The sequence below is a fragment of the Thunnus maccoyii genome, chromosome 6, assembly GCF_910596095.1.
Source record: "Thunnus maccoyii chromosome 6, fThuMac1.1, whole genome shotgun sequence".
NCBI classification, from domain to species: domain Eukaryota; kingdom Metazoa; phylum Chordata; class Actinopteri; order Scombriformes; family Scombridae; genus Thunnus; species Thunnus maccoyii.
In genome coordinates, this window is record NC_056538.1 from 28,380,772 (window position 1) to 28,404,675 (window position 23,904).

A 23,904-nucleotide genomic window follows, 5' to 3' on the forward strand; every position below is an offset into this window, starting at 1 on the left:
AACCTGTTGTTTTCGGCAGGTAAACAGGAAGTCCCTGCAGGTGTGGAGACACGCCCGCAGAAACCTGAAGCTCCCGGAAAAAGTTTTTTCGTTTAGTCTCTCTCAGTTGAAGTCAGACAGGTGGACGACATAATCTAGTCTGAGAGACGTTTGTGAACATCTCGACCGAAGAAAAGCCTTTCTTTTAAAAACACTTTTGAAGACGGTTTTTTCCATCGTTGTAAAACGAGATTTAGATTTGATAGTTTTTTTGCGCGCAGTTTGAATTCGTTGCCAACACTCATCATCCAGGTGAGCAGGCCTGCAGGTTCACCTGCACGAACAGCCGAACTACTGCAAATCGAAGAAAATAACAAGAAGAGAAATTAGAGGGAGTATTTCAGGTGTAATTTCAGCTTCGACCCCTGATGGACTACATGGACAGTGGACTGAGATACACCCCGAAGTCGGTAAGGAATTTGTGTTTCTGTACAACCTACATATAGGTCATAAAATGTAGGTTTGGGCTCTTTTGGATTCTGTTAGATGTAGGTTAGATGATTAGATTAGATGTCTGTGTTGTTATGAAAGAGTTTGGATTTGGGTGTTGTCTGCTATGACACTGACTTCGATGTCCGCTTTTTCCTGATATTCTTATTTATGGATCATCAGACTGCAAATGAACCAAACTGCTGTAGAAACATATTTAAAAATTATTAAATATGTGTAGGTTATTGGCAGATGAACCTGCAGATAGCAAACTTGTCAGACATGACATATATGTGTCAATTGTGTTTTCATTCCACACATACTGTACAAACACTTAAAAGGGTGTCACTGTGTACAACCATATAAATGGGTTTTTATTTAACCTTAACCTTTTTATTACCAACACACTGGTTTTCCTAAAGATAATCATATTACCGAGTGAAAAACAAACCCAGCACTTACAAGCTGAGAGAAGCTGTCAGCAGATGAATTTGGTATTTTTTTGCGTGAGCTTTGAATCTGTTATTCTCATGCCATAAGTGTCATCTTTTAATAAAAGTCCTCAAAGAGCAAATAACTCCTCTGAAGCAACACAGTCCTCAAAACTGTTTTTAATACAATAAAATTTATAATCTGCATCTGGATAAGAATCAACATTGTGATGAAATCGTTAATAAATAACAGAAATGTTCCGAAATGTCATCCAAACATAAGGTTCTCCTTAAAAAATAAAAAAAAAGCTCTTGTTCTTTAGCTCATGGTGTAACTTTCCACTAAATTTAATCATAACAGTTGCAAGATTTTGAGATTTCCTTCCAAGTGTTTACTCAGGGGGGAATTTTGGGTCTAAAGAGTACGGTCTAGATCTGCTCTATGTGAAAAGTGCCGTTACATAACATCTGTTGTGATTTGGTGCAATATAAATGAAACTGACTTGACAAACAAGAGGCTTCATGCACGTCACTGTCTTTCTCGGTCAAGTGTTTAAAGGCGTCCTCCCACCTGCAGAATACATGAGGTTACACTCCAAAAACCCTCAAACTTGAAACAGATTCAAAACTTTGGATAAATCTTTAAAGCGAATCTCTCTGGGACTCTTGAGGGTCCTCAGAAAGCAGGCAGCCACTGTGGGGCTGACACCCTGAATTCCTCCTGTTCCTCCGCCCTGTTGTGACTTGTTCTACTGAGTCCTTCTCTTCTGTAGGCTAACATCCAGTCGTTATTACCCCACAGCATCACAGTATGGTAATAGATACGAGGGATTATCTGACAAATGCCCTTCAGACTCAAAGGATTTTTCCTCCAGGGCGCAAGAGAAAAGATCAGTGAAGTATTCAGTGTTTAGCTTGTTATGCTAAGTTTTGGTCTTCAACACTGAGGCTTGGTCATGATTCAATATCATTTAAAACCTATTATGATGACCAAGATTCATGTTGTCCTTAAGAATAATAGGCAGTTAAAGACTTAGCCTACAAAATGAGGTATGAAAAATGTCAAGTAATATATGATTTTTCTGGATATTATTTGTTATATTAGTAGTATATCAGTAGTTTAATGTGTATGACAGAATTTGTTTTGATCATGATGATATTTATTGAACCATATGGTCAAACAGTAATTGCTTTCAAGCCCTCCAAAGATTTCCACCTCAATTTGAAGCCTCATGAAGATTCGTGTTTTACATTTCTGATTATTTTGAAACTGATTTATAGCCACAACAAAACTTCAACTTTTATATGAGGAGATGTTGTGTTATGACTTGTTTTCCATGTTTCTTAATTTAGAACCTTTTTTTTAATTAGTAGGCATCACTTAAAAAGCCCCTCAGATGGTGAATACAGACATGTAATATTTAGTTAATTAACAAAACAGAAAGGAAAACTGGAGTGAATATCCAATCCACAGGCTCTGCAATGAGTGTTTTCAAGGTGACAATTGTAGCGCCTTCTGTTTTTAACATAACTATTCTGTGGAAGTGCTACATTTTAATGCACGAGTTGTTGCAGGGCCCTCAAAGGTACGCTTTAATTCCTTCTTGTCATTCAGCATGAGTAGCTTTAAACAAGCAGAGAGAAAAGTGTTGCCCTTGGATTATAAAACAGTTATTGGTGTCACAGTTTCGCACTGCAGTTCATCTTCCTGTTAGCACCTCCTAATTGTCATGTGTAAAACTAACAGGGATGAAATCACAGTCCTAGCAATGTTTTTTTAAATTTTTTTTGAAACATTCATAAGCTGTGAAGATGATCTTTTGTTGATCCGTAAAGAAGTCATCCAGTGTTTAAATTTATACCACAGTCCAGTGAGCATTCACAGAAACTTGTTGTCTTCCACTTCAGAGCTCTGAGTGGTTTACTCTCAGCAGGTTTGACAGGATTTTCCATGGTGAAACCTTTGTACTCCTGCCCGTCCCCCCTCCCTCACCTTAAATGTAACCACGGTGCTGTGACTCATACCTAAAGTTCCTTCTAATTCATTAACAGAACCACTCACTCTTTGTATTTTATGAGCCGTTTTTGACTGAAACTTTGAATAGATTTCTTCCGCATGTAAAGCAATTCATCAAGCAATTCATTCATGTTAGTATTTCAGAACAGCGTTGCACAGTTCATCTAGTCGAGAAACCATTTTAGTAGGTCACTAGAGACTAAGACATTCCTAAAATACACAGGTACCTACTTGCTGTCTGCTGCTGTCAATTATCTTCAGTTGATTATCTGATCTACCCACGTATAGAAAACATAGCTATTTATAGTGCCTCTTTTTTTTTTCTTTTAAACAACAAAAAACCAGCAGTGTCAGTAAATGGACGTCCTTGGAGCCGAGCAGCTTTTACAGCGCTGTGTCTACAAAGTGGAGAACATGTCATTATTCTTTGTTATGTATTTAATCATTGATTCATCCATTCAAATGTCCATCTGTCTTCAAGGACAAAGACTGGGACACCGCTGTCCAGTTCCTGCCAGCCTCGGATAATAAAAAACTCGAGAAGAAAAAGGGTCCGGGGAAAGTCGGGCCTGTGATCGGTGTGGTGATCTTTGCTGCTGTTATTGCGCTTATGACCGGACTGCTGGTCTGGCATTTCCACTGTAAGTAACCCTTCTTTTAGTCAGTTCAGACAAAGATCATGTACAGGGTTGGACAAAATGATACTTAAAGTAATGTGACTTAAACTTGTGATGTCAGCTAGTTACAATATACAGTATATATAAAATGTGTGGCAATTAGTGTGTTGATATATGAGTTCAGTCAACATGTTAAGCTGTGCCTCCTGCTGCAACATATTCATATGTGAAGGGGAACAGTCTCAAAAATCATGAAAACATACTGTAACACGGACAAACTGAAGTAACAAAGACGAAAAGTTGACACAATATGAAAGTTAATCAGAAACATGACAAACACAGAAGGGGGTTGGAAATTGCTGCAATGATATTTGATCCACCTTTTGTATCATGGTTACTTAGTAGCTAATTTTTAAACATTTATTGTTGACTTTATTGTATTTGATCAAACTGCTTATATGTTACATTTTTAACATTTTTCCACCAATCTACAATCCTTAAAAGACTGAAACTTAAAGATAAACATCTGAAGATGTCACTGACTGTCATAAAGATGTTTATCAAGATAGTGTGGGTATTTTCCAGTTTGCTAGTTAAAATATTTTTTGTTCATTGTCAAGAAATATGTTAGAATAATTACTGGATCCACATTAAAGACTTGTTTCCTGGTCCTTGGCCCAACATTTAAATCTGTTAACAAGTTTGAGATGTGCCGATAAACAAAGAAACAAATAAAACCAAGAAACTGACGTCTTTGCTCGAAGTAAAAAAAAATAAAAAAAATGGAGATCCAAAAAAAAAAGAAAAAGCTTCGATTCACTTGTCTGTTTTCTTTTAGTTCCTTTTGATGAAGTAACCAAATCAAATAAACACACATGGTTTAGATAGAATATGCAATGTTCATAAGCAAGTTAGAGCTCCATGCATATTTATTCTTTTTGTTTATTTGCACATGCAAATGATTGAAACAGAGGAGAGATTAAAGGTACATCAGCTGAAAAAAGTAATGCCGAGGGACTTAAGACATCACAATGCAAAAGACTGAAGGAAAAAAACACAGCGACAAACAAAAAAAGTTATCAAAGCCAAGATAAGACGAAAAAGCCACAGCCCTGACACTTAAAAACACGGAAGTAAAATTGAACTCTTGTGCGGTGAGAGTGTGGCTGTTTATCTTCAGTCTTGTTTGTATGATCCTACAGTCCGTAAAGATGTTCGGGTCAAGAAGATGTACAGCGGCTCCATGCGGATCACCAACCAGGTTTTTGAAAACAGCTATGAGAACTCCAACAGCTCCGAGTTCAAGGCGCTGGCGAAGCAGGTGACTTCACAGGTAAGACTCCCGCTCAGACCTCCGCACCTGCTGCAACCTCACATCATCTTTTCAAACAGCCTTCATTCATGCTCTATTGTTTGTCTTTCAGCTTAAAGCCATCTATACCAAGAGTCCGCAGTTGGCCAAATACTATGTTGGTTCTACAGTTCAGGCTTTCAGGTATGGCAGTGAAGTTGTTTGTTTGTCTGTTTGTGTGTTGTTTAACAGGATATCTCAAAAACAGGTTGAACTGAAAGAAAGAGAAAACAAGGCTACAGGTCAATGAACAAAAGACAGCCTAATGAAACGTATTAATATTAGTCCAGAGAATTGTGCACATGTGCCCTCTCTGAGTGCTTTTTATCATTGAATTGTGTTTTTCCATCTGTGATGCGACATTTGTATGTGGCCTTGTTAATTGACTTTGAGACAGAATCCGACTGTCCTGGGCTTTTTAAATGACATTTCAAATTTTTCAAAGGGCATTTCCATCCTCTAAATCAGCAGGGATTTAATGTGACACTCAGTATTATTGGTTCACTTCAATTATTTCAGTGATGAAAGTATAGAACCATGGCACAGAAAAAGAAGATCTCTAAGCCCAAAGATATAATCAATAAAAACAATGTGTTTATCAAAATAAAATGAACTACAACTCTCCATTGAAACCTATAGAAATTAAATGATTGTAGGTGCATTAACAACAATTTTTATTTATATTTGTTTGTAACAGTTGCTGTGATCAGAAACAAGTCATTATATTGCTACTATCACTGGCCAGTTTACAGTATAAGAGCCTGATTGGCACACATGCATATTTCTAACCCTTCCAGTAAAGTGACTTTGTGTTTTTTAACACAGTCTGATTACTATTTAATCTATTTAATCCTTGTCTTATTGTTCCTAGTGAAGGCAGCGTCATCGCCTACTACCTGTCTGAGTTCAGAGTCCCTGTAGGCCAAGAGTCGTCTGTTGACAGCGCCATGTCTGCAATCGACAAGCTAGTGGACAAAGAGCAGCGTAGCGTGTACAGACCTGGCAACTCTCTGGTCCTCGAAGATGTGGTTTCCTCAGGTAGAGTCGAAGCAACCGAAGCCTAAAATACTGTCATCTGTGATTCAGTACATATCCATCATGCTGTAGAGTCAGTTGTCAACTTCTGTCTGGTTTTGAGTTTTTCTCTTTTGCTATCCGTAACCTCATCTAAGTTATGTCTGTGTTCTTGTTTCATCTCATAGCACTTGATGCCCGCATGCTTTCAACGTCATTCAGCAGTAAGTGCTCAGCTTGCATTTATCATTTATTTTACTAGACAACTCATCTCAATACATACAAAACGACATATAGCTGGCTAACAACTAACAGGTGTACAGCTTATCTTTCTACCCAACAAAAATGAAGAATTGTGTAATTTATGTTCCTCAGAAAATTATAGTTTGACTGATGCATGATAAGCATGTAGAGTGGTAATATTTGGACATGCAAAATTGTTTTCCTAAATGTTATCTGTAATTGGTTTTAATGAAAAATGCAAGACTTTAGAAGGAGTGTACAAGACTGAAATTGCACATGAGATGCATACAAAATATTGTTTCTTTGTCAATAATACAGAAGAATTATATTTCGTTCAATGTTTTACCATAACCAGAAAATGTCAATAATTGTGTAAAAATCTTAAATTATGCAATTAGGCATTTGTATAGTAAATATTAGCGTAGTGATATCAGAATGTGTTTGTAAAGATGTCATAATTTCATTTGCATTGAGATTAGTGGTTCTGTGACAGGGATTTATATTCTTATAAAATGTTCTTGTTTGTTTCAGGATTTCTGAAGTATTCAGAACATACAAGGCCGAGTCAGCTCGGGCAGATAGAGTCCCCCGGCTTCCCCAACGAACCTTATCCCTCCAACACATTCATCCAGTGGCAGCTGAGAGCTGACCCCAACTATGTCATCAAGCTTGACTTTGATACGATGAACCTGGAAGAAAACTGCAAGAATGACTTTGTCAAGATCTACGACTCCCTGGTGGCCATTGAGAGCCGAGTCATGGAAGAGTGAGTTTGTCCCTTTACCCTTTTCCAGATGCAGCTTCAAGCAGATAAATAACTCATCTCCCCTTAGCACTCTTGGATTATTTTATTTTCACACAGTGGCACACTGTGATTCAGATAAAAGAGACTTTATCTGGTGTGTAAAGCCCTCTGCTGGTCAAATGCTGTGTTACTGATGGACCCTCAAACAGAACAGTGTAGTTGCCCAACATCAGCCTGAGTTAAGCTTCGTGCTAAAATAACTTGCAAAATGACAGTTTAGTCTAAGTCGATGGGCAGTTTGGCTGAAAATTTGAGAAAGTGAAAGCTTTTCTTGAACAAGAATAATGTGCAGTCATAAAGCAGTCTGTATGTCTACAGTTGGAAATTTCATTTGTGCATGTCCTGATGATAAAAGTCATTAATGGCGTTCTAACGCAGTTTACCAGAAAGAAAAAGAGATTAAGTTGATGACGCGTGATACTTTTTTCCCCTAGGAGGGTAACTTTTAGTTTATGATTAAACTTAAAGGACCAGTGTGTAAGATTTAATGGCATCTAGCTTTGACGTTGCAGATTGCGACATCTGTAATAGCCCTCCCCTCAGCCTCCCCTTCCAAGCGTGTAGGTAAAGGTCCTCTCTAGAGAAAATGTTTGGTTTTTATCTTGATCAAAATAAAATAAAAAAACAAAAATAACAGCAAACTTTCAGTAAGCAACACAAATAATAACCTTTCAATGTTTGAAAAGGACGTATGATGAAGTAAAGAACTTTTCTAGTCCTACCAAGCCCTTTTTTTATGCTTTATCGATCAAATCAAAGCCAAAAACCTTTCAAAACAACACAAGAGAATAAATATAACTTGCATAGAAAAAAGTTTTGAGAAAAGGTCCATATCAGCCTGGTGTATCAGTCAGTCAGTGATCAGTGCATAAATGAAATTTATGTTTTTTTTGTTTTGTTTTGTTATGTCTGTTTTACAGGATGTGTGGGTACTACTCACCCAGTGAACCACTGACCTTTCTGTCTTCTCGCAATGTCATGCTGGTGACAATGGCCACAAATGACAAGAAGAACTACCCAGGTTTTAGAGCACAAATCTCACAAGTTAAGCGTGGAAGTATAGGTAGGAAATGCTTGTGTGAGCCTTATGTCCAGAGCTACACCATAAATGTTTTGATATTTATTCAAATGCTCACACTTATTTTGTTTTTAAACAGGTACATCATGCGGCGGCCAGCTGACAGGCAATAACGGCGAGTTCATGTCTCCTAACTTCCCAAATTACTATCCACCTCAAACTTTATGTCAGTGGACTATCAAGGTGAGATGATTGAACTTACCCAACCATGTCATATGTTTCACACGTTTCTGATTTGTACTGCTCCTCACATGATCGCCTTACTGTGTCATTCAAGTTTTTACCCATTTCTGTCAATCATTAAGGTCCCCGCTGATAAGGCAGTGAAGTTGACGTTCAAAAAGTTCCTCTTGTCTGAGCCCGGACAGGAAAACCATAAAGACTGTCGCAAAGACTATGTGCAGATCAACGGAAAGAAGTGAGTCCTTGCCTGCATGTATTAAAAAAAAAAAAATCTAATTTGAGAAACAGGGATTACATCACAGAGCAGACACCTCACTACATGTGCATGTCATCTTCAGAATATGCGGAGAAAAGCCAGACGGATCAGTGACAGAAACCAGTAACACCAACACAATGAATGTGGTGTTCCGCTCTGATGCCTCCTATGTGGACCGAGGTTTTAAGGCTGTGTTTGAGGCCATAGATGTCAAAGACCGTAAGTAGGCAACAGTGACGGTTTCTCCCAGATAACAATCATTTCTTGACATCAACATTTTTAATGGAAGCTCTTGTCATCCACAGCTTGTCCGAAGCAGTTCCAGTGCAACAACCAGCGCTGTATTAAGTCTGAGCTCAAGTGTGATGGTTGGAACGACTGTGGAGACATGAGTGACGAGTTAAACTGCAGTAAGTATTATTAACTTACTCTGAAGATACTCGCTGTTGATTATAACTGCTGTTTTAATCACTCTCTACATCGTTACACAAAACCAGTTACATACTAGTAATTTTTTTTTGTACTATTTTTCCTCCAGAGTGCAGCCCAAAAGACATCAGTTGTAAAAATGGGTTGTGTAAGCCCATGTTCTGGAAGTGTGACGGCGTCAATGACTGTGGAGACGGCACAGATGAGCTGAATTGTGGTAAAGACCTCTTCATACTGATGGAGGACGTATTTTACATGAGCGCTGAAAGGCTTTTAGTCTGATTTCTCATACACATGTGCTTCTTTTCCTTATAAGGTGGTTGTAAATCTGGACAGCTAACGTGTAAGAATGGCAAATGTGTTTCCGAGAAGACTCACTGTGACGGCAGAGACGACTGCGGGGATGGGTCAGATGAGCTCGAATGTCCACGTGGTGAGACTTTTTTCTCTTAAAATACAATGTCTTATGTCAAGGTATAAGACACCAAATCTAGTATTTAGTAGATTTTTCTCAACACAAGTGACATTATTTGCCAGTGGGACCAGCAATCCCACCTGATTCCTATGCTGGCTGATTTGTTGAGCTACTCAGGGGATAGTATCTAAAGATATTTGCCTTACAGTGTCATTTAATCATTTGTGTGTCATTTAATCAATCAAACGATTATGAAAAAGGGGCCACTTTAAGTGCCAGAGCTACAGGGGTTATCACCCAATTCTTAGCCTCTTTTAGACAATTGTTTTAGTTTTATGGCACATTAATCGTATGGTTCAATCTCAGCGTCTCATCAACCCTGTTTCACACAGCAGCAGGCAGCTGTTTTCAGCAAAAAAGCTGTGATAAAACCACTGTAGGCACCAAATTGTAGACAAACAAAGTTGACAACTAGCTAGTGAAGGAAGTGGAACATCAAGCAGCTACAGGGTTTAATAGTTTTCTCAGGATTTGGTGGAGATTAAAAGGAGAGTGAATATTAGATTAACATTCAGCAGGTGCACAAATACATCTGCAAATGTTGCTCTATATCTGCTGGATTGTAAAACTCGTGTGTTAACATGTTAGTGATTAAGAAAAGGAATTAAAGCAACTTCAAGAACACTTCAAACTACTAAAACTGCAGCGCAAGTGTGAAATTATGTTCAGTTTTAGTGGACACATAAAATAATACTCAAGTAGTTTTTCCTCTTCACTGGAATTCTGTTTCCTAGCTTTGGTTTTGATGGTTTGTTTTTTCTTTCCTCTCTCTGTAGGCTCTGATGTGAGATGCACCGAGCTTACATATAGATGTAAAAACAATAAATGCATCAGTAAAGTAAACCCAGAATGTGACGGGACATCTGACTGTGAAGATGGATCTGATGAGGCGAACTGCGGTATGTTACCAAAAAAAAACCTGTCTGGGTGCATGTACTGTGTCAGCTTGTGTCATATGTTGTGACATATCTAAAACTAGTTATTATCTCTATCTGCATCTGAATTGTGTAGCTTGCATGACAAAACAGATATGAGCCTCCACCCACTTGTGGCACTAAAGCAAGCTGCAACAAGTCGTGGCCTCTGACTGATTGATTGTTTGTTTTGCAGACTGCGGGAGGAGCATGTTTAAGACGTCAAGAATTGTCGGCGGTCAGGATGCGGAAGAAGGGGAGTTCCCCTGGCAAGTCAGCCTCCATGTCAAAGAATACGGTCACGTGTGCGGAGCATCCATCATCAGTCCGCGCTGGCTGGTCACTGCGGCCCACTGTGTGCAGGATGACGGCAGGACGAGGTAGCTTCTTTATTTATGTTTATGTACTCACTGGCAATTAGTTTTCTGTATAATCTGAAGAGATCTCAGAATACAGTGAAGTGAAATCTAGTGATCATTACATTTTCATACATTTAGCAGATGCTCTTATCCAAAGAGAATCGAAACAAGTGCAATAGTTGAATGATATTAAATTCCTCTACAAATATGTATTTTCATCCTGAACAATCTTCTTTAGACAAATACAAGTTGTGTCCAAATGCTGCAAAATTATTCAAGGCCTTGAATAGTCTTAAATACAGTTAAATATAGAGTTTTACACAAACACAACTATTCTTTATAACTTAAACTATTCTTTAGTTCAAAATGAACGCAGTCATGCTATTATATTCTGGTATGATCATAGTTGGTCTCATAGCTTTTTCTTGAAAAATCTTAAATTAAAGCTGATAAGGTTCGTCCCAGTAGCCCATCAGTTAAGACACATGCAACATAACAGCAGTGTTGCATGTTATTCTCCATCTCTCTGCTGTTGCTTTATAATAAAATGACTTCAAAAATATATTTTAAAAACATTAAAGCTGATAAAACATACAAACATGCTGGAAGGACTCAAGTACTTCAAGTACAATTATTTGAATCATCAGGACAAAACTACCCAGTGGGCGGTTCAATAGTTCAATAGTTGGTCTCTAAAGATACTGTAAACAAGTTGTCATGTGAAAAGTGAAACCTTACACTTCTGTGTTTTTACTAACAGCACAATGCTTGGATGTGTGCGTTCAAATAATTTAACATGCCTGAAACCTTACACCATGCTTTTGTCCTACCAAAGTAAAGTAAAATCTAGAGCCTGGCAATACGAGTCAAAAACAACTTACAATAGATGTTCTACAGTAGGCTGCAGTTTTTTTTTTTACAGACCTGTGCAAGAATGATATCCTTTAACATTAATAGAGGTTTTTAATTAGAAAATAGAATTAATGGAGCTCCCCAGTAGCCTACTGGTAAAGATGCATGCCACACAATTGCAAAGTCCACGCTACAACAAAATGGACAGTTATGTTATCTAACTTTCAACACCAAAACATTCAGTTTATTTAGGATGCAGTCTTAAATCACCACTAATTCTAAACTAGGCCTGAACCACCAGGTTTTCTACACACTTCCTAATGTGACGCTTGTTGTGCCTCATGATGTGCCTGTTAATGGTTATCAGTTATTGAAAATTAATTTCGAGATCTGTTTTCGTGCATGTCCCCAGATTCTCTCAGCCCGGCACTTGGGAAGCTTACCTCGGCCTTCACACCCAGCGAAATACTGGAAGTAAAGTGGTGAAGAAGAACCTGAAGCAGATCATACCCCATCCTAACTACAACGCATACACATTTGACAACGATATCGCCCTGATGGAGCTGGACAGTCCCGTCACGTACTCCGATTACATTAGGCCCATTTGCTTACCAGCTGCCCAACACGATTTTCCAACTGGCAACACTGTGTGGATCACGGGATGGGGCGCCACTCGGGAGGGAGGTAAGCTGTCATTTGATGAATACACGTAGCCTCAAATACTGAAAATACTCTAATGAATGCTAAAGCCCAAACTTAAGCTGAATTTCTAAAATATCTAAGAAGTATAATATGTGTATACATAAACAATAAATGCTATTTTTATTCCAGTTAATGCAGAATTAGCTGCTGGGAGTGAAAATGAATGTATGGCCTAAAATGTGTTTGTTTTTTTTTTATTATAGTGGGCGCTACTATAGTATGACATTAAGATTAAGATAGTGGCATAAATGCCCTTTAAAAACATCAGTAAAACAACTGGATTACTATAAATCATTGGCATGTTATTTCTGATAACATTCTGAGTTAGTTAAGTTTATTGTGTATTCAAATGTGCCATGATTCCTGTGATTTATATGTAGTTAAAATATTCCGGTTTGGCATTGATTTTGTGGTTTTGATGCTCGTTTCTAGACTGAGTTTTCATAATTTGCTTAAGATTTTTATTGTAGTAGCTCTATATTTGCATACAGATAGATGTCATGTAGTTGCTAATACATACCATACAACTATACTCTGAACTTGCCAATAGGAAGAACAACTTTTCTGCAATGATTAGCTGCCATTATTGGAATTATATCTGTACTTTGCTATGGCCACAATAAGCCGTGCATCCCTACTTGATTACATGACATTAAGACCTAAAGATTGACGATGTCGTCTTGTGTTTGTGTGAATCAGGATTTGCTGCAACAGTGCTCCAAAAGGCCCAGGTCCGTATCATCAACCACTCTGTGTGTAATGATCTGATGGGAGGGCAGATCACATCGAGGATGTTGTGTGCTGGAGTGCTGAGCGGAGGAGTCGATGCTTGTCAGGTAATATGATTTTTGAGAGAGGAAAATAGAAATTATGACACACACCCTGCCTCTATGTAGCGCCTCTATGCTAACATATGTAACTGTGCATTTGTCTCTGTTAGGGGGACTCTGGTGGTCCTCTGTCCAGTCCAGCCAAAGGTCGTACGTTCCTCGCAGGAGTGGTCAGTTGGGGTGACGGCTGCGCCCGCAGAAACAAACCTGGCATCTACACAACAGTCACCAAATTCCGTGGCTGGGTCAAAGAAAAGACAGGAGTGTAGAACAACGCGAAGTGGTCGAACAAGGCCACGGACATGAACACAGACTGATGACGAGTACTTAAGTACGGATCGTTGCCTCAGAAAAACCCCACTCTGACTTTCCAGCTGATGTATTTGCCTCCAATTCCAGTCGTAGCTGCAGTCGAAAATGCACTGTTTGCTTGAAGAGCGATTGCAACACATTGTATGTGTAATTTTATGAGGGTGGGGTTGATGAAATGTAAATAAATGTTTTATTTTTGTGTGGGTTTTTTGTTTGTTTTCTGCTGTTGTTGTTGTTTTAATGGAGAACGATGTTATGTGCCGCACAAGAAATAGATTTTAGGCGTGATTGTTACACATTTTTACACTCAACCTGTGAAATGTACATCCCTGTGCTCTGTTGTCCGGTGCTTCGTCAGTTGCCATCATAAGAATTTTCCACCACTTTTCCTTGTTGTCTTTGTTCTGAAATGTATAAATTAAAACAAATTGACAGCAAGCTCAATCCATCCTACCTCCTATGGCTTGGTATCTTACACATTTACTCATGACTTTTGTCCAACAGAGATCCCTGAGTGCACCCCCTGACTTCCGAATGCATTAGCCTGTTCATCATGGATGACACTTCGTTTTTAACAACTTTGAATTTAATATGACCTCTCATCCAGTTATCACTTCATTAGTACAATCTGTTTAGTTTAACATATCTGAACTCTGTGTAAATGTGTATTATAGATGGTTTTTAAATAAAAATATTTCTTATGCAGAACTCCAGCGCTTTGTATATCTGTTTTCATGCACTGACCTACATTTCATCTGAAGTTTCAGTATGACTTTGCTTTACAAACTTCCATTACATCTGATCCATTTGCATTGCAAATCATTTAGGTCAGACATTTACTCTGCATTACATGAAGTCATTTTGAATAATTCGATTTCATATACACTAAATGTGAGGGGTAAAAATCTGCCTGTAAAATCTATTTTTTTTTACAGTCTGTGGGTAAAAAATGGTGTGCCATCTTAAAAAGGGCAATTCTTTTGCTTCCAAGGCAAAAATATATTTTCTTCTAATTTTTTTCCGTCTCCAAAGTAGCACATCTGAAGTGAAAGTGTGAATGAGATAGTGACAAATCTGTTTCCACACAGAAATATGTTCCACTGTTTTATAACCGCGGAACTAATAGGAATGTTTGTCGGAACATTTTTAAGAACGGACCGGAAACGGCTCCGACTGTGTTATTGTTCCGCCCAATCCGCCGGTCTTCGAAACAGGCAAAGTAACAACTGTATTTGCTCATTTTTTATTCATCAGTTATTCTTCTCTTGCAGCTGTGATATAATATTGTCCAATAATCTGAGATGTAGCCTTTAAAACTATTTTCCGGACGTGTTGGCTGACACATGACGTCAAAAATCAGATTTAAAAAGGAGTTGTTTGTAGTTTATCCACGCTGAAGCTACAGTCAGGTTTACTGAGCTGTTAGCAGGTTGACATGTCGGTTTCAGTTCTTGACAGTCGCTAAACTTGAACCCTGTTAACGGACCGTGAATATGAGCTCAGGCCGGAGCAGAGACCGGAGATGGGACTGGGACAGCCCGCAGTGCCGAGCCCAGCTGGACGAGATCTTTTTCCGCAGGCATGACTACATTCAGGCTGGCAGCCCGGAACACAGAGAGTTCTGGGCTTTCTTTGACCGTTTCCAGAGGTTCAAGACAAAGAGAGACATGTCTGGATGTGGAGCCAGTCGAAAAGACAACAGAGAAGAAGGGAAAGACAGGAGGAAGTCCGGTACTGGAAAGGTGGATCTTGACCTTCCTAAAGAGTACGATGCTCGGTACCGGATCAATGTCTCTGTGTGTACCAGGGACATCGAGGAGCGCCTGGGGAAGTCAGGTCAGAGCTCCTCTGGTCCAGGTTCTCAAGAGACCTCAGACTGCCGCCTGGCTCTCCTGCACTTCCTGGACTTCAGCCAGAGACAGAGTTTCGGTAAATTGGCCAAGCTTCGACGGGAGCAGAAGAATCTGCCCATCTTCCAGTACCGCAGCCGGGTAGTGGATCTGGTGCGACGCCACCCTGTGGTTGTGGTGGCAGGGGACACAGGCTGTGGGAAATCCACCCAAGTGCCTCAGTATCTACTCTCTGCTGGTTTCAACAACATCGCCTGCACGCAGCCTCGGCGCATCGCCTGTATATCCCTCGCAAAGAGGGTCAGCTTTGAGAGTCTCAATCAGTACGGCTCAAAGGTTTGTCACCAGCTATTGTTGAAGCACTGACTGCACGTCATCATTAAAAACAATGTGCTGACTTGTCTGTAAAGTCTCGTAGAACATCTAGAAGTGCTCATTTTAAAGGCAACTGGACCGGAGGGAGTTTTGACATCATTTGGTCATCACAGCATCACAAATACAAATATTTTCTTACTGTGGTTTGTTTAATGTCATTATAAACTAAGTAACACATTGTCTAAACTCCAGTAGTGTATAGAGGGTTTTTGCCATCAGTTTGGTCATTTCATAAATTAATTCTGTGGGGATTAAATTAATCAGAAAACCAATGACAGAAAAAACTATAATTATTTACAGATCTAGTGAAATATATGCTTCTTATTTTTTTGCAGCACTGACTTGTGTGTAAATGCACTAAGTACAAATTTGAAGAAAAACTAACACATAAGAGCTCACAAAATGCAGTTATGTTTTGCAGGTAGGGTACCAGATACGTTTTGAGACCACCCGGACCACAGCCACCAAACTACTGTTTCTGACTGAGGGGCTCCTGCTGCGGCAGATTCAGCAGGACGGGACGCTGGCTCAATACGACGTGGTGATCGTGGACGAGGTCCATGAGAGGCACCTCCACTGTGACTTCCTTCTTGGTGTCCTGCGTTCTCTGCTGGCCAACCGCCCAGACCTGCGTCTCATCCTTATGTCAGCCACCATCAACATCAAACTCTTCTCTGACTATTTCAATGGTGCCCCTGTGCTGCAGGTACCGGGCAGGCTGTTTCCTATACAGGTAAGCAGAGGACTACAGTATTTGTCTCAATAAATAAGTGACAAGATGGGGAAAAACTATAACTTTCAAAACACAAATTGAGCAAAATACTCAACATGTGAGTATAACATGGTTTTGGTAGTCCGTTGGTTGGTCTGCAATTATAAACTTCAAATTAGCTGCTTGCAGTATAGGTTTGAAGCATTAACTTGGCTCGACATATTTCTTTAAAATACCCGTTTCCTGTGCTAAGGTGATATATCAGCCCATCCCTCCTGAGGAGCAGTCCTCACGTTCAGAGAAGATGGATCCCAGACCGTACCTGCGCATCCTGCAGGGCATCGACCAGCGTTACCCCCCAGAAGAGCGCGGGGACCTGCTCCTCTTTCTCAGCGGTGTGGCGGAAATCTCCACCATCCAGGAGGCCTGTCAGATTTATGCCACACACACACGTCGTTGGATAGTCTTACCGCTGCACAGCACCCTTTCACTGGCCCAGCAGGATAAGGCACAGTCTGCTTTGTTATTATTAGAATGGACAGATAATGTTTGCATCAAATATGTTGGGTTTGGTTTATCAGTCCTAATTGTCGGTCGTCATGTCATTCTTCAGGTGTTTGACGTTGCTCCTCCCGGAGTGAGAAAGTGCATCATCTCTACAAATATTGCTGAGACCTCAGTTACAATAGATGGAGTACGCTTTGTTGTCGACTCAGGTATGGAACAACAAATACATTCGTAGCCTGGGATTAACCTTTCACAGTTATCTTAAGTGTGCTTTACACTGGCAAAGTTTAAGAGTTTATTAGGTTTCCTAAAGCAGAAACATACAGGCGAATCATTTCTTGGAAAAGCACAGGTGGCAAACAAGACACTTGGAAGTATTAACACTATGTTAACGGGAAAGACAAAGTATTTCAAGTGATCCTTATAATATATGTGGTGGAGCAACCAACCATATGAATGAATTATGTTGTTACATATTCTTTTATAGGAAAGGTAAAGGAAATGAGTTTTGATCCGAAAGCCAAGATGCAACGTCTGCAGGAGTTCTGGATCAGCCGAGCCAGCTCTGAGCAGAGGAAAGGTCGAGCCGGTCGTACAGGTCCAGGAGTGTGTTACCGCCTCTACGCTGAGTCTGACTACGACGCCTTTGCACCTTACCCTGTGCCTGAAATCCACAGGGTGGCTCTGGATTCCCTCATTCTTCAGGTAACTATATCCTTTAGATAGCAGGATAGCAAATCTTTGTTCAGTTTCTTTTAGTTAAATTCCAACTTGATTGATGCTGTTTTGTTCCTGCAGATGAAGAGCATGAGTCTTGGAGATCCACTTTCTTTTGTCTTCATTGATCCACCTCCAGCTGCTAGTATCCAGGCTGCAGTTACTTATCTGAAAGAGCAGGGAGCCCTAGACAGTCGTGGTGAACTGACCTCTATTGGGAGTTTGCTGGCTCAGCTGCCTGTAGACGTAGTCATAGGTAAGAATCCCTACACCCAAACCATGCTGTAGTTTGTTTATCCTTATGTTTTTTTCTGAGTTTAGTGGGTTTTTTCATGAAACTGTCAACAGAACACAGGGAAATGATATTTGAAATTGAATAAATTGCAAAAAATGCGAGTTCAAATAGGACATTTTCAGGCTTGGTCTCTTTTGTTTGAAGTAATTATACAAAATTTCACAATTAATCTGGCAATTACATTCTGGTGTTTAAAAACGCTGCACAGGCATGCCCCAGTAGCTTACTGGTTAAGACATGTGCCACATAACTGCAACGCCTGAGATTAGATTTTGGCAGCAGACCTTTGTGGCATGTTGTTCCCCATCTCTCTCCCCTGTCATCTTTCTACTATCAGTATAATAATATCAGTATAATATCAGTATAATAGAGGCCTAAAATACCCCCCCAAAGACTAAAGGTGCTACACACACAGTAGCAACTTTAACCAACAGTTAGATTTAGTGTGTGTGTTTGTGTTCATTCAGGGAAGATGCTGGTGCTGGGTTCTTTGTTTAAGCTGGTGGAGCCAGTGTTGACAGTGGCAGCAGCTCTCAGTGTTCAGTCACCTTTCCTGCGCAACTCACAGCACAACCCAGACTGTGCAACTGCCTGCCAGCCCCTGCACAGCAACCAGGGAGACCCCTTCACCCTGCTCAACACCTTCAATGCCTGGGTGGAGGTCAGTATGGGCAGTGGCTATTTAATGTACAAATAGATTTGACACTCCTAATTGCAAACGAAAATGTAACTGTTGCAAATAAATATGGGTTTTATTGTACATAAAACTGTAGATTTTTTACCTCAACAGGTGAAGGGAGACAGAGGTGGCGGCTCAAGGAAGTGGTGCCGGAGGAGAGGCTTGGAGGAACAGCGACTCTATGAGATGGTCAACCTACGCAGACAGTTCAGGGTAGGCTGCTGAGACCTACAACATTTGATAAGCTTTATAAGTATGAGCACTGTTGCCCCAATATGTACTTCCTCTCTGGTTAACAGGACCTGTTGAAGAGCCATGGCCTGATGGAATCAGAGCACAGCGCTCCCTCCGGTGGTGACCGTGAGCAGCGCAGGGAGAGGCTGACGGAGAGGAGGAAGCTGCATCAGCTGAAGAGAGATCACGAGCAGCTGGAGGGCAGCAGACGTAAAGTGCTGAGGCTGGAAGGAGGCCAGGATGGAGAGTTGTCATCAGGATCAGACACAGAGGAAGCAGGCAAAGGCAGGAAGGACAAGGAGGGATCAGGACAGAACATGGACATACAGGTGAAAGCAGAGTACAGCATAACATGGGAAATAACAAAGCAGCCCTACAGCTCACCAGCAGCATTTAACATTCACAAATAAATGAACATATTTAAGCCATGTTTAAATACAGAGTAATATATGTTACTGCTGGGGCCACCTGTGTTAAATACTGTATATAAACATTTTTGAAACTTTTAACTGCACAACAGTTTTGTGGATTCTGGCAACATTAAACTGCTGGAATTGACATCAGGACAGTAAACGGGACATTATCTTTGCATAAAGGAAGAAAGGGCAGCACATATTGTATCAAGGCCTGTCAACTATAGAAGTGGATATGATTGTGCCTTTGAGAGTGTGTGTGTGAGACACTGATTGATCTCTCTGTGGTGCTGTTCGGTCTGCAACAGGAGTTGAAGTTCAAGTTGCGTCACAACGTGTCAGAGCTGCAGGAGGCGGTCAACGTCAGTCAGGACATGTCCTCCCGCCAGCAGGCTCTGCTTAAGCTGCTGCTTTGCCGAGGCCTCTACCCTCAGCTGGCTCTGCCTGATGAGCACAACTCCAACCGCAAGGACTCTGACCAGGTCAGGCCATCAGATTTAATTATACAATACAGTGGAATGAGGTCATGTCAGTAAAGTCATTGTTTAAATAGCGATGGATCATTTTCTTCAACTTGTTTGTTTAGGTGTTTCACACAAGGAATAAGCAGGGAGTGGTGATCCACCCGACCAGTGTGTTTGCCAATGACCCGGAGGTATTACATGTGCCTGAGGATGACATCAGAGAGATGGGTAAACCTCTGAAACATCTTTAAAAGTAACACGTGTAGAATTTTTAAATATAATCGAATTACTTGTTTAAAAATTAACCAATTGACAAGATTAGTTTCACTCCAGTGGTGTGGTTGATTAACTGATTTATTTGAAAGTTATAGCTCCGCTGTGGATGCCAAAACTTTAAAAAGACACCTTCAAAATACACTGAGAGATGGGCAACTTTCAATTAAATCTGCAATTAGAAGACATTTAACCTCACTAGCAGTTCACAATTCCTAAATAATTTTCAAGCACTACCTAAAAGATGAACTGACGCACACCCAAATGTGTCTTTCTGGTACTGACTGAATCTGTTTCTTAACTTTTGTTTCTTTATGTTGCAAAGACAATATTGCTGATGGTAACAATAGCATTAGCATCTGTATAGAGTATGCAAACATTAAATACATGGTTTATAACACTATAATGTAGTTATAAGCAGATATAAGGACATTTTAAGTGTTTTATGAAAGTATTTGTCTACAACTATATCTCCTCCTGTGAGCACATGTACATGGAAGCTGTTATATAAACAGATAATGAATGACAACATAGTAAAACACAGCTGCAATAATATAAAATATGTCTTCATAGGAGACGTTATTATTGTTTACATACTGTCCGTTAATAAGCACTGAAAATGTCCTTATATGTGCTTACAACTACATTTATAGTGTGTTAGAAACCATTTACTACATGTTTATATACTGTTTATAAATACTAAATGAGGGGATTTAAAGTAAAGTGTTACCATGTAAAGAAAGTGTACTCTAAAATGCTCTGTGTAACACCTACTCCTCATCCTCCCTGTCTTGTTTATTCTTGTTTATTTCTCATGTCTCTTCCTTTCACTGCCATATTGTACGTGTCTCTCATCATACCTCATCTGCCTCTCCCTCTTTGTCTCTTGTTTCCTGCCCACAGGGCCCGATAGAAGGGACAGCAGCAGACACCAGCTGCTAGCCTTTGTCACTCTGCTGGAGACCAACAAGCCGTATTTGTCCAACTGTGTGCGGGTTCCAGCGCTGCAAGTTAGTACTCGATGTGGGATGTCCCTGCTCCCACCACAAACTGCTGAAAAATCCTCACGGATTAACCCAGATAATGTTGTGTATTATGTTAGCCTGAAATAGTGATGACAAACCTATATAAGCCAGTTTTGTGTTGATTTGTTGACTGAATCACTTCTAGTAGCAGGACAGAACTGTCAATTGAGTCGTCCATTATCAATACACTGACTCCAGTATTATTGATACACTGGAAGCAAGTAACACTGGTTATACATGAGGTTTATGGGGTAATTCTTTTGTACTGGTGTGTGGTTTTGAGTTTTCTGTGAAATGTATTTAGCACAGATTAAATTATGTTCATTTTAGAAATTTCTGAGAAACAATAAGTAACTTTTTATAAAGCACTTATACAGTTTTGTCATTTTAAGGTTGTTACACAGATCATACAGCAGTCCCTTAGAGTAATGCTGCAGATTTTATTTTTATAGTTACAATGTTTTTTGTATCATTTTATTTATTTTTCATTTTTACACCAAACCTCACATATTCAAATATTATGAAAAATATATTATGTGTAACAAAACCACCTGTAAAATATACCATATTTCTTCTATCATGATTTATTCCTTAATTCTCAGCTTCGGCCAATTGACGATTCATGATGCAGTGGTGTTAACTGTCTGTGTGTCTCCGTGTGTTTACCAGGCTCTGCTGCTGGTAGCAAACTCTGTGGACAGTAACGCTGACTGTACGCGTCTGGTGGTGGACGGGTGGCTGGAGCTGGAGCTGAGGGAGCCAGAGGGGGCCCTGAAGGTGCTGTCCACAGCTCTGACACTCAGGGCTGAGTGGGAGCGCCTCCTGCTGGCCCAGCTGGGGCAGAGCCCCGCGGGAGAAGAACCAACAGTTCAGGGGGTGTCCCGCAGAGTCATGGAGAAGCTGAGCGAAAACTTGGTCCGCTTCCTGCTCTACACTGAGGTACTGAAGCTGTGCTGACCTGCTGGAGACAGTATAATACATCCCAAAAGTAGCAATAACAATATGTAGCTTGTACAGATGCAAATAATGTAATTATGTTTCAGAATTTAAAATAGTTTTGTAACAGTTGTGTCATGGTTTTCCTTATATTTTGGAAAATGCTGCTCCGTCTGACAAAATTTAATAAAATCATAAAAATACACACATGAAAAACAAGAATTACTATCAACCGTTTGTGCAGGTGAGATTTAACTAATCATTAAGAGGTTTTAATGTGCCACCAAAAAATAAACAAGACAATACAAGAGATACAACTTCACTGAAAATCAATGCAGAAAAAAGGAAGGATGGAAGAAACACAATTTAAAAAATGTAATACATAAAACTTAAAACTTTTGTTATGTTTTTAGTAATCTGTCAGGTTGGTTATGTTGGTTATTCTGGCCATATGGAGATGAGGGGTGGATGGTGGGAACTGGGGAAATGTATCTCAGTTCATGTTGTTTCTTATATGAACAATAAAAAGCAGCATTAAAACAGAAAAGTAAACCAAGTGTAAAACCTGTATTGTTGCCTCTGCTGCTCATTCATCATTTTATCACCTCATTTAATATGCTTTTTCTGTACTTTCCTTGTGCCTCTTACCTTTCCTAGATCAGTTACAGTCTGCGGCGACTCACAGCTTTCCAGACCCAGAACCTGTACATCGGCCCTCAGTCTGAGTCGGAGCTGTCTCAAACCAAAACTCCAGATCTAAACCCGCTGTTTCCAGGAGTGGAGGCCAAGCCGGACCCTATTAAAGGAGGCCTACGTGTCACCAGTTTCTTTACCTACAACTGTCTGGCGGTGAGTCCATCTATCTCAGTGTAACAGTGGCGATCTTAAAGGAAATTCCCGTTATGTTTATTTTGTGGAAAATTGCAGTTAGAGGTCACTTCAGGTGTAGCATACCAGCTCCCTTTCTCACCTGTACAATCAAACAATATAGTTATATCCCTGCAGCTGTTTTCTCAAGGATACAGAGGTTGTTTTTCATGTATTGTACATTTTTCCCATATTATTTGTTGCCACATCATCCTGTTTTTCTTGGTATTGATTTATTAACACAGACATTATAAAAATGGTACTCTGAGCATAAAGTGTTGAAAAGGGATTAAACATAACTGAGCTTGGAGCTGTTTGTTACCTCAACAACTGAACCTAACTGCTCCAGTAGAGCTGCTGGACAACATTAGAAGACTAGTAGAACAGATCAGTCTATTTTTTACTGGACAGATGAAGTTAAAATTAGACAAAAACAGCATAAAATAGAGGAGTTTAATTCCCAAACAACAAAATAATTTCTAGCTAGTTGAAGCTGTGTTTAATTTTTCATAAATGAATATACAGTTTATCCCTTTAGATTTTAAACCATTTCACTTAAAATTAACTGATCACCACACTGGACAGAAATATTATAATAAGTGTCATCCATCCTTGTGTTTCTACTGTATGATTTGCAGGACTCAAAGGATCTCTATAGTGAGTGTTTACGCACCTTCTGGACCTGTCCTAACTGTGACCTCTACATGCCTCTAACTCCACTGGAACGCATGCAGCACGAGGCCTCCTGCAGGCCAGCAGGAGAACAGCAGCAGCAGCAGGAGAAAGGTCAGAAACTTCTGTTGATACTGATTATTTATTTTGAGGTATCTTTTTTAGGTATCGGGTCACTCTAACACATTCAGCAGCTGACTTATGATATTTGGTGCCTGTAATTTTGAAAGAGAATAATAACTCGAGACTCTTTGCGGGTGTTTTTCAGAGCCAGAAGGTGAAAAGGCCTCCTCGTCTGTGTCCAGTCTGACCAGAGTTTATCATTGTGATGTCTGTAACGAAGACCTGAAGCTCACCTCTACTGAGATCCTCAAACACAAAAGGCAGCACATGTGCTAACTGACCACAGCACCTAAAGGAGAACAACTCACTACAGCTTGTATCTGCTGTTTTGATAATGGAATAAAATTGTTTTTTTATGTAACATTTGCATCACCGTTGTTCTACCTTTTTGTACTTAAGACAGTTTATAGAAGGCTGTTACTTCCC

At 39.9% G+C, this 23,904-nt stretch overlaps 2 protein-coding genes across 2 annotated transcripts; both read left to right on the forward strand.

The window, feature by feature from the left end:
* Window positions 1-18: 18 nt before the first annotated feature.
* Window positions 19-14,049, forward strand: st14a (ST14 transmembrane serine protease matriptase a). The gene is made up of 19 exons (XM_042415398.1): window positions 19-449; window positions 3,398-3,557; window positions 4,736-4,866; window positions 4,958-5,028; window positions 5,756-5,922; window positions 6,087-6,122; window positions 6,673-6,907; window positions 7,867-8,009; window positions 8,104-8,207; window positions 8,330-8,442; window positions 8,546-8,682; window positions 8,769-8,873; window positions 9,002-9,109; window positions 9,209-9,325; window positions 10,144-10,266; window positions 10,478-10,661; window positions 11,905-12,176; window positions 12,894-13,030; window positions 13,135-14,049. The coding sequence occupies exons 1-19, from the start codon at window positions 408-410 to the stop codon at window positions 13,291-13,293; spliced, it is 2,544 nt and encodes an 847-aa protein (XP_042271332.1). The 5' UTR covers window positions 19-407; the 3' UTR covers window positions 13,294-14,049.
* Window positions 14,050-14,493: 444 nt separating this feature from the next.
* On the forward strand, window positions 14,494-23,839 carry dhx34 (DEAH (Asp-Glu-Ala-His) box polypeptide 34). Its single transcript, XM_042413260.1, has 16 exons — window positions 14,494-15,522; window positions 15,983-16,294; window positions 16,527-16,781; window positions 16,887-16,989; window positions 17,268-17,485; window positions 17,579-17,753; window positions 18,260-18,453; window positions 18,583-18,684; window positions 18,771-19,034; window positions 19,427-19,600; window positions 19,705-19,810; window positions 20,759-20,865; window positions 21,550-21,819; window positions 22,474-22,665; window positions 23,322-23,469; window positions 23,624-23,839. The coding sequence occupies exons 1-16, from the start codon at window positions 14,830-14,832 to the stop codon at window positions 23,752-23,754; spliced, it is 3,444 nt and encodes a 1,147-aa protein (XP_042269194.1). The 5' UTR covers window positions 14,494-14,829; the 3' UTR covers window positions 23,755-23,839.
* Window positions 23,840-23,904: the final 65 nt, after the last annotated feature.

Coding starts and splice junctions, on each gene's coding strand:
- st14a (XM_042415398.1), top strand. CDS start 408: ATGGACTACATGGACAGTGGACTGAGATACACCCCGAAGTCG. Junction 6,123..6,672: donor GCTTTCAACGTCATTCAGCA/GTAAGTGCTCAG, acceptor TGTTTGTTTCAG/GATTTCTGAAGTATTCAGAA. Junction 6,908..7,866: donor GAGAGCCGAGTCATGGAAGA/GTGAGTTTGTCC, acceptor TCTGTTTTACAG/GATGTGTGGGTACTACTCAC.
- dhx34 (XM_042413260.1), top strand. CDS start 14,830: ATGAGCTCAGGCCGGAGCAGAGACCGGAGATGGGACTGGGACAGCCCG. Junction 19,601..19,704: donor ACCGCAAGGACTCTGACCAG/GTCAGGCCATCA, acceptor TTGTTTGTTTAG/GTGTTTCACACAAGGAATAA. Junction 21,820..22,473: donor GCTTCCTGCTCTACACTGAG/GTACTGAAGCTG, acceptor TACCTTTCCTAG/ATCAGTTACAGTCTGCGGCG.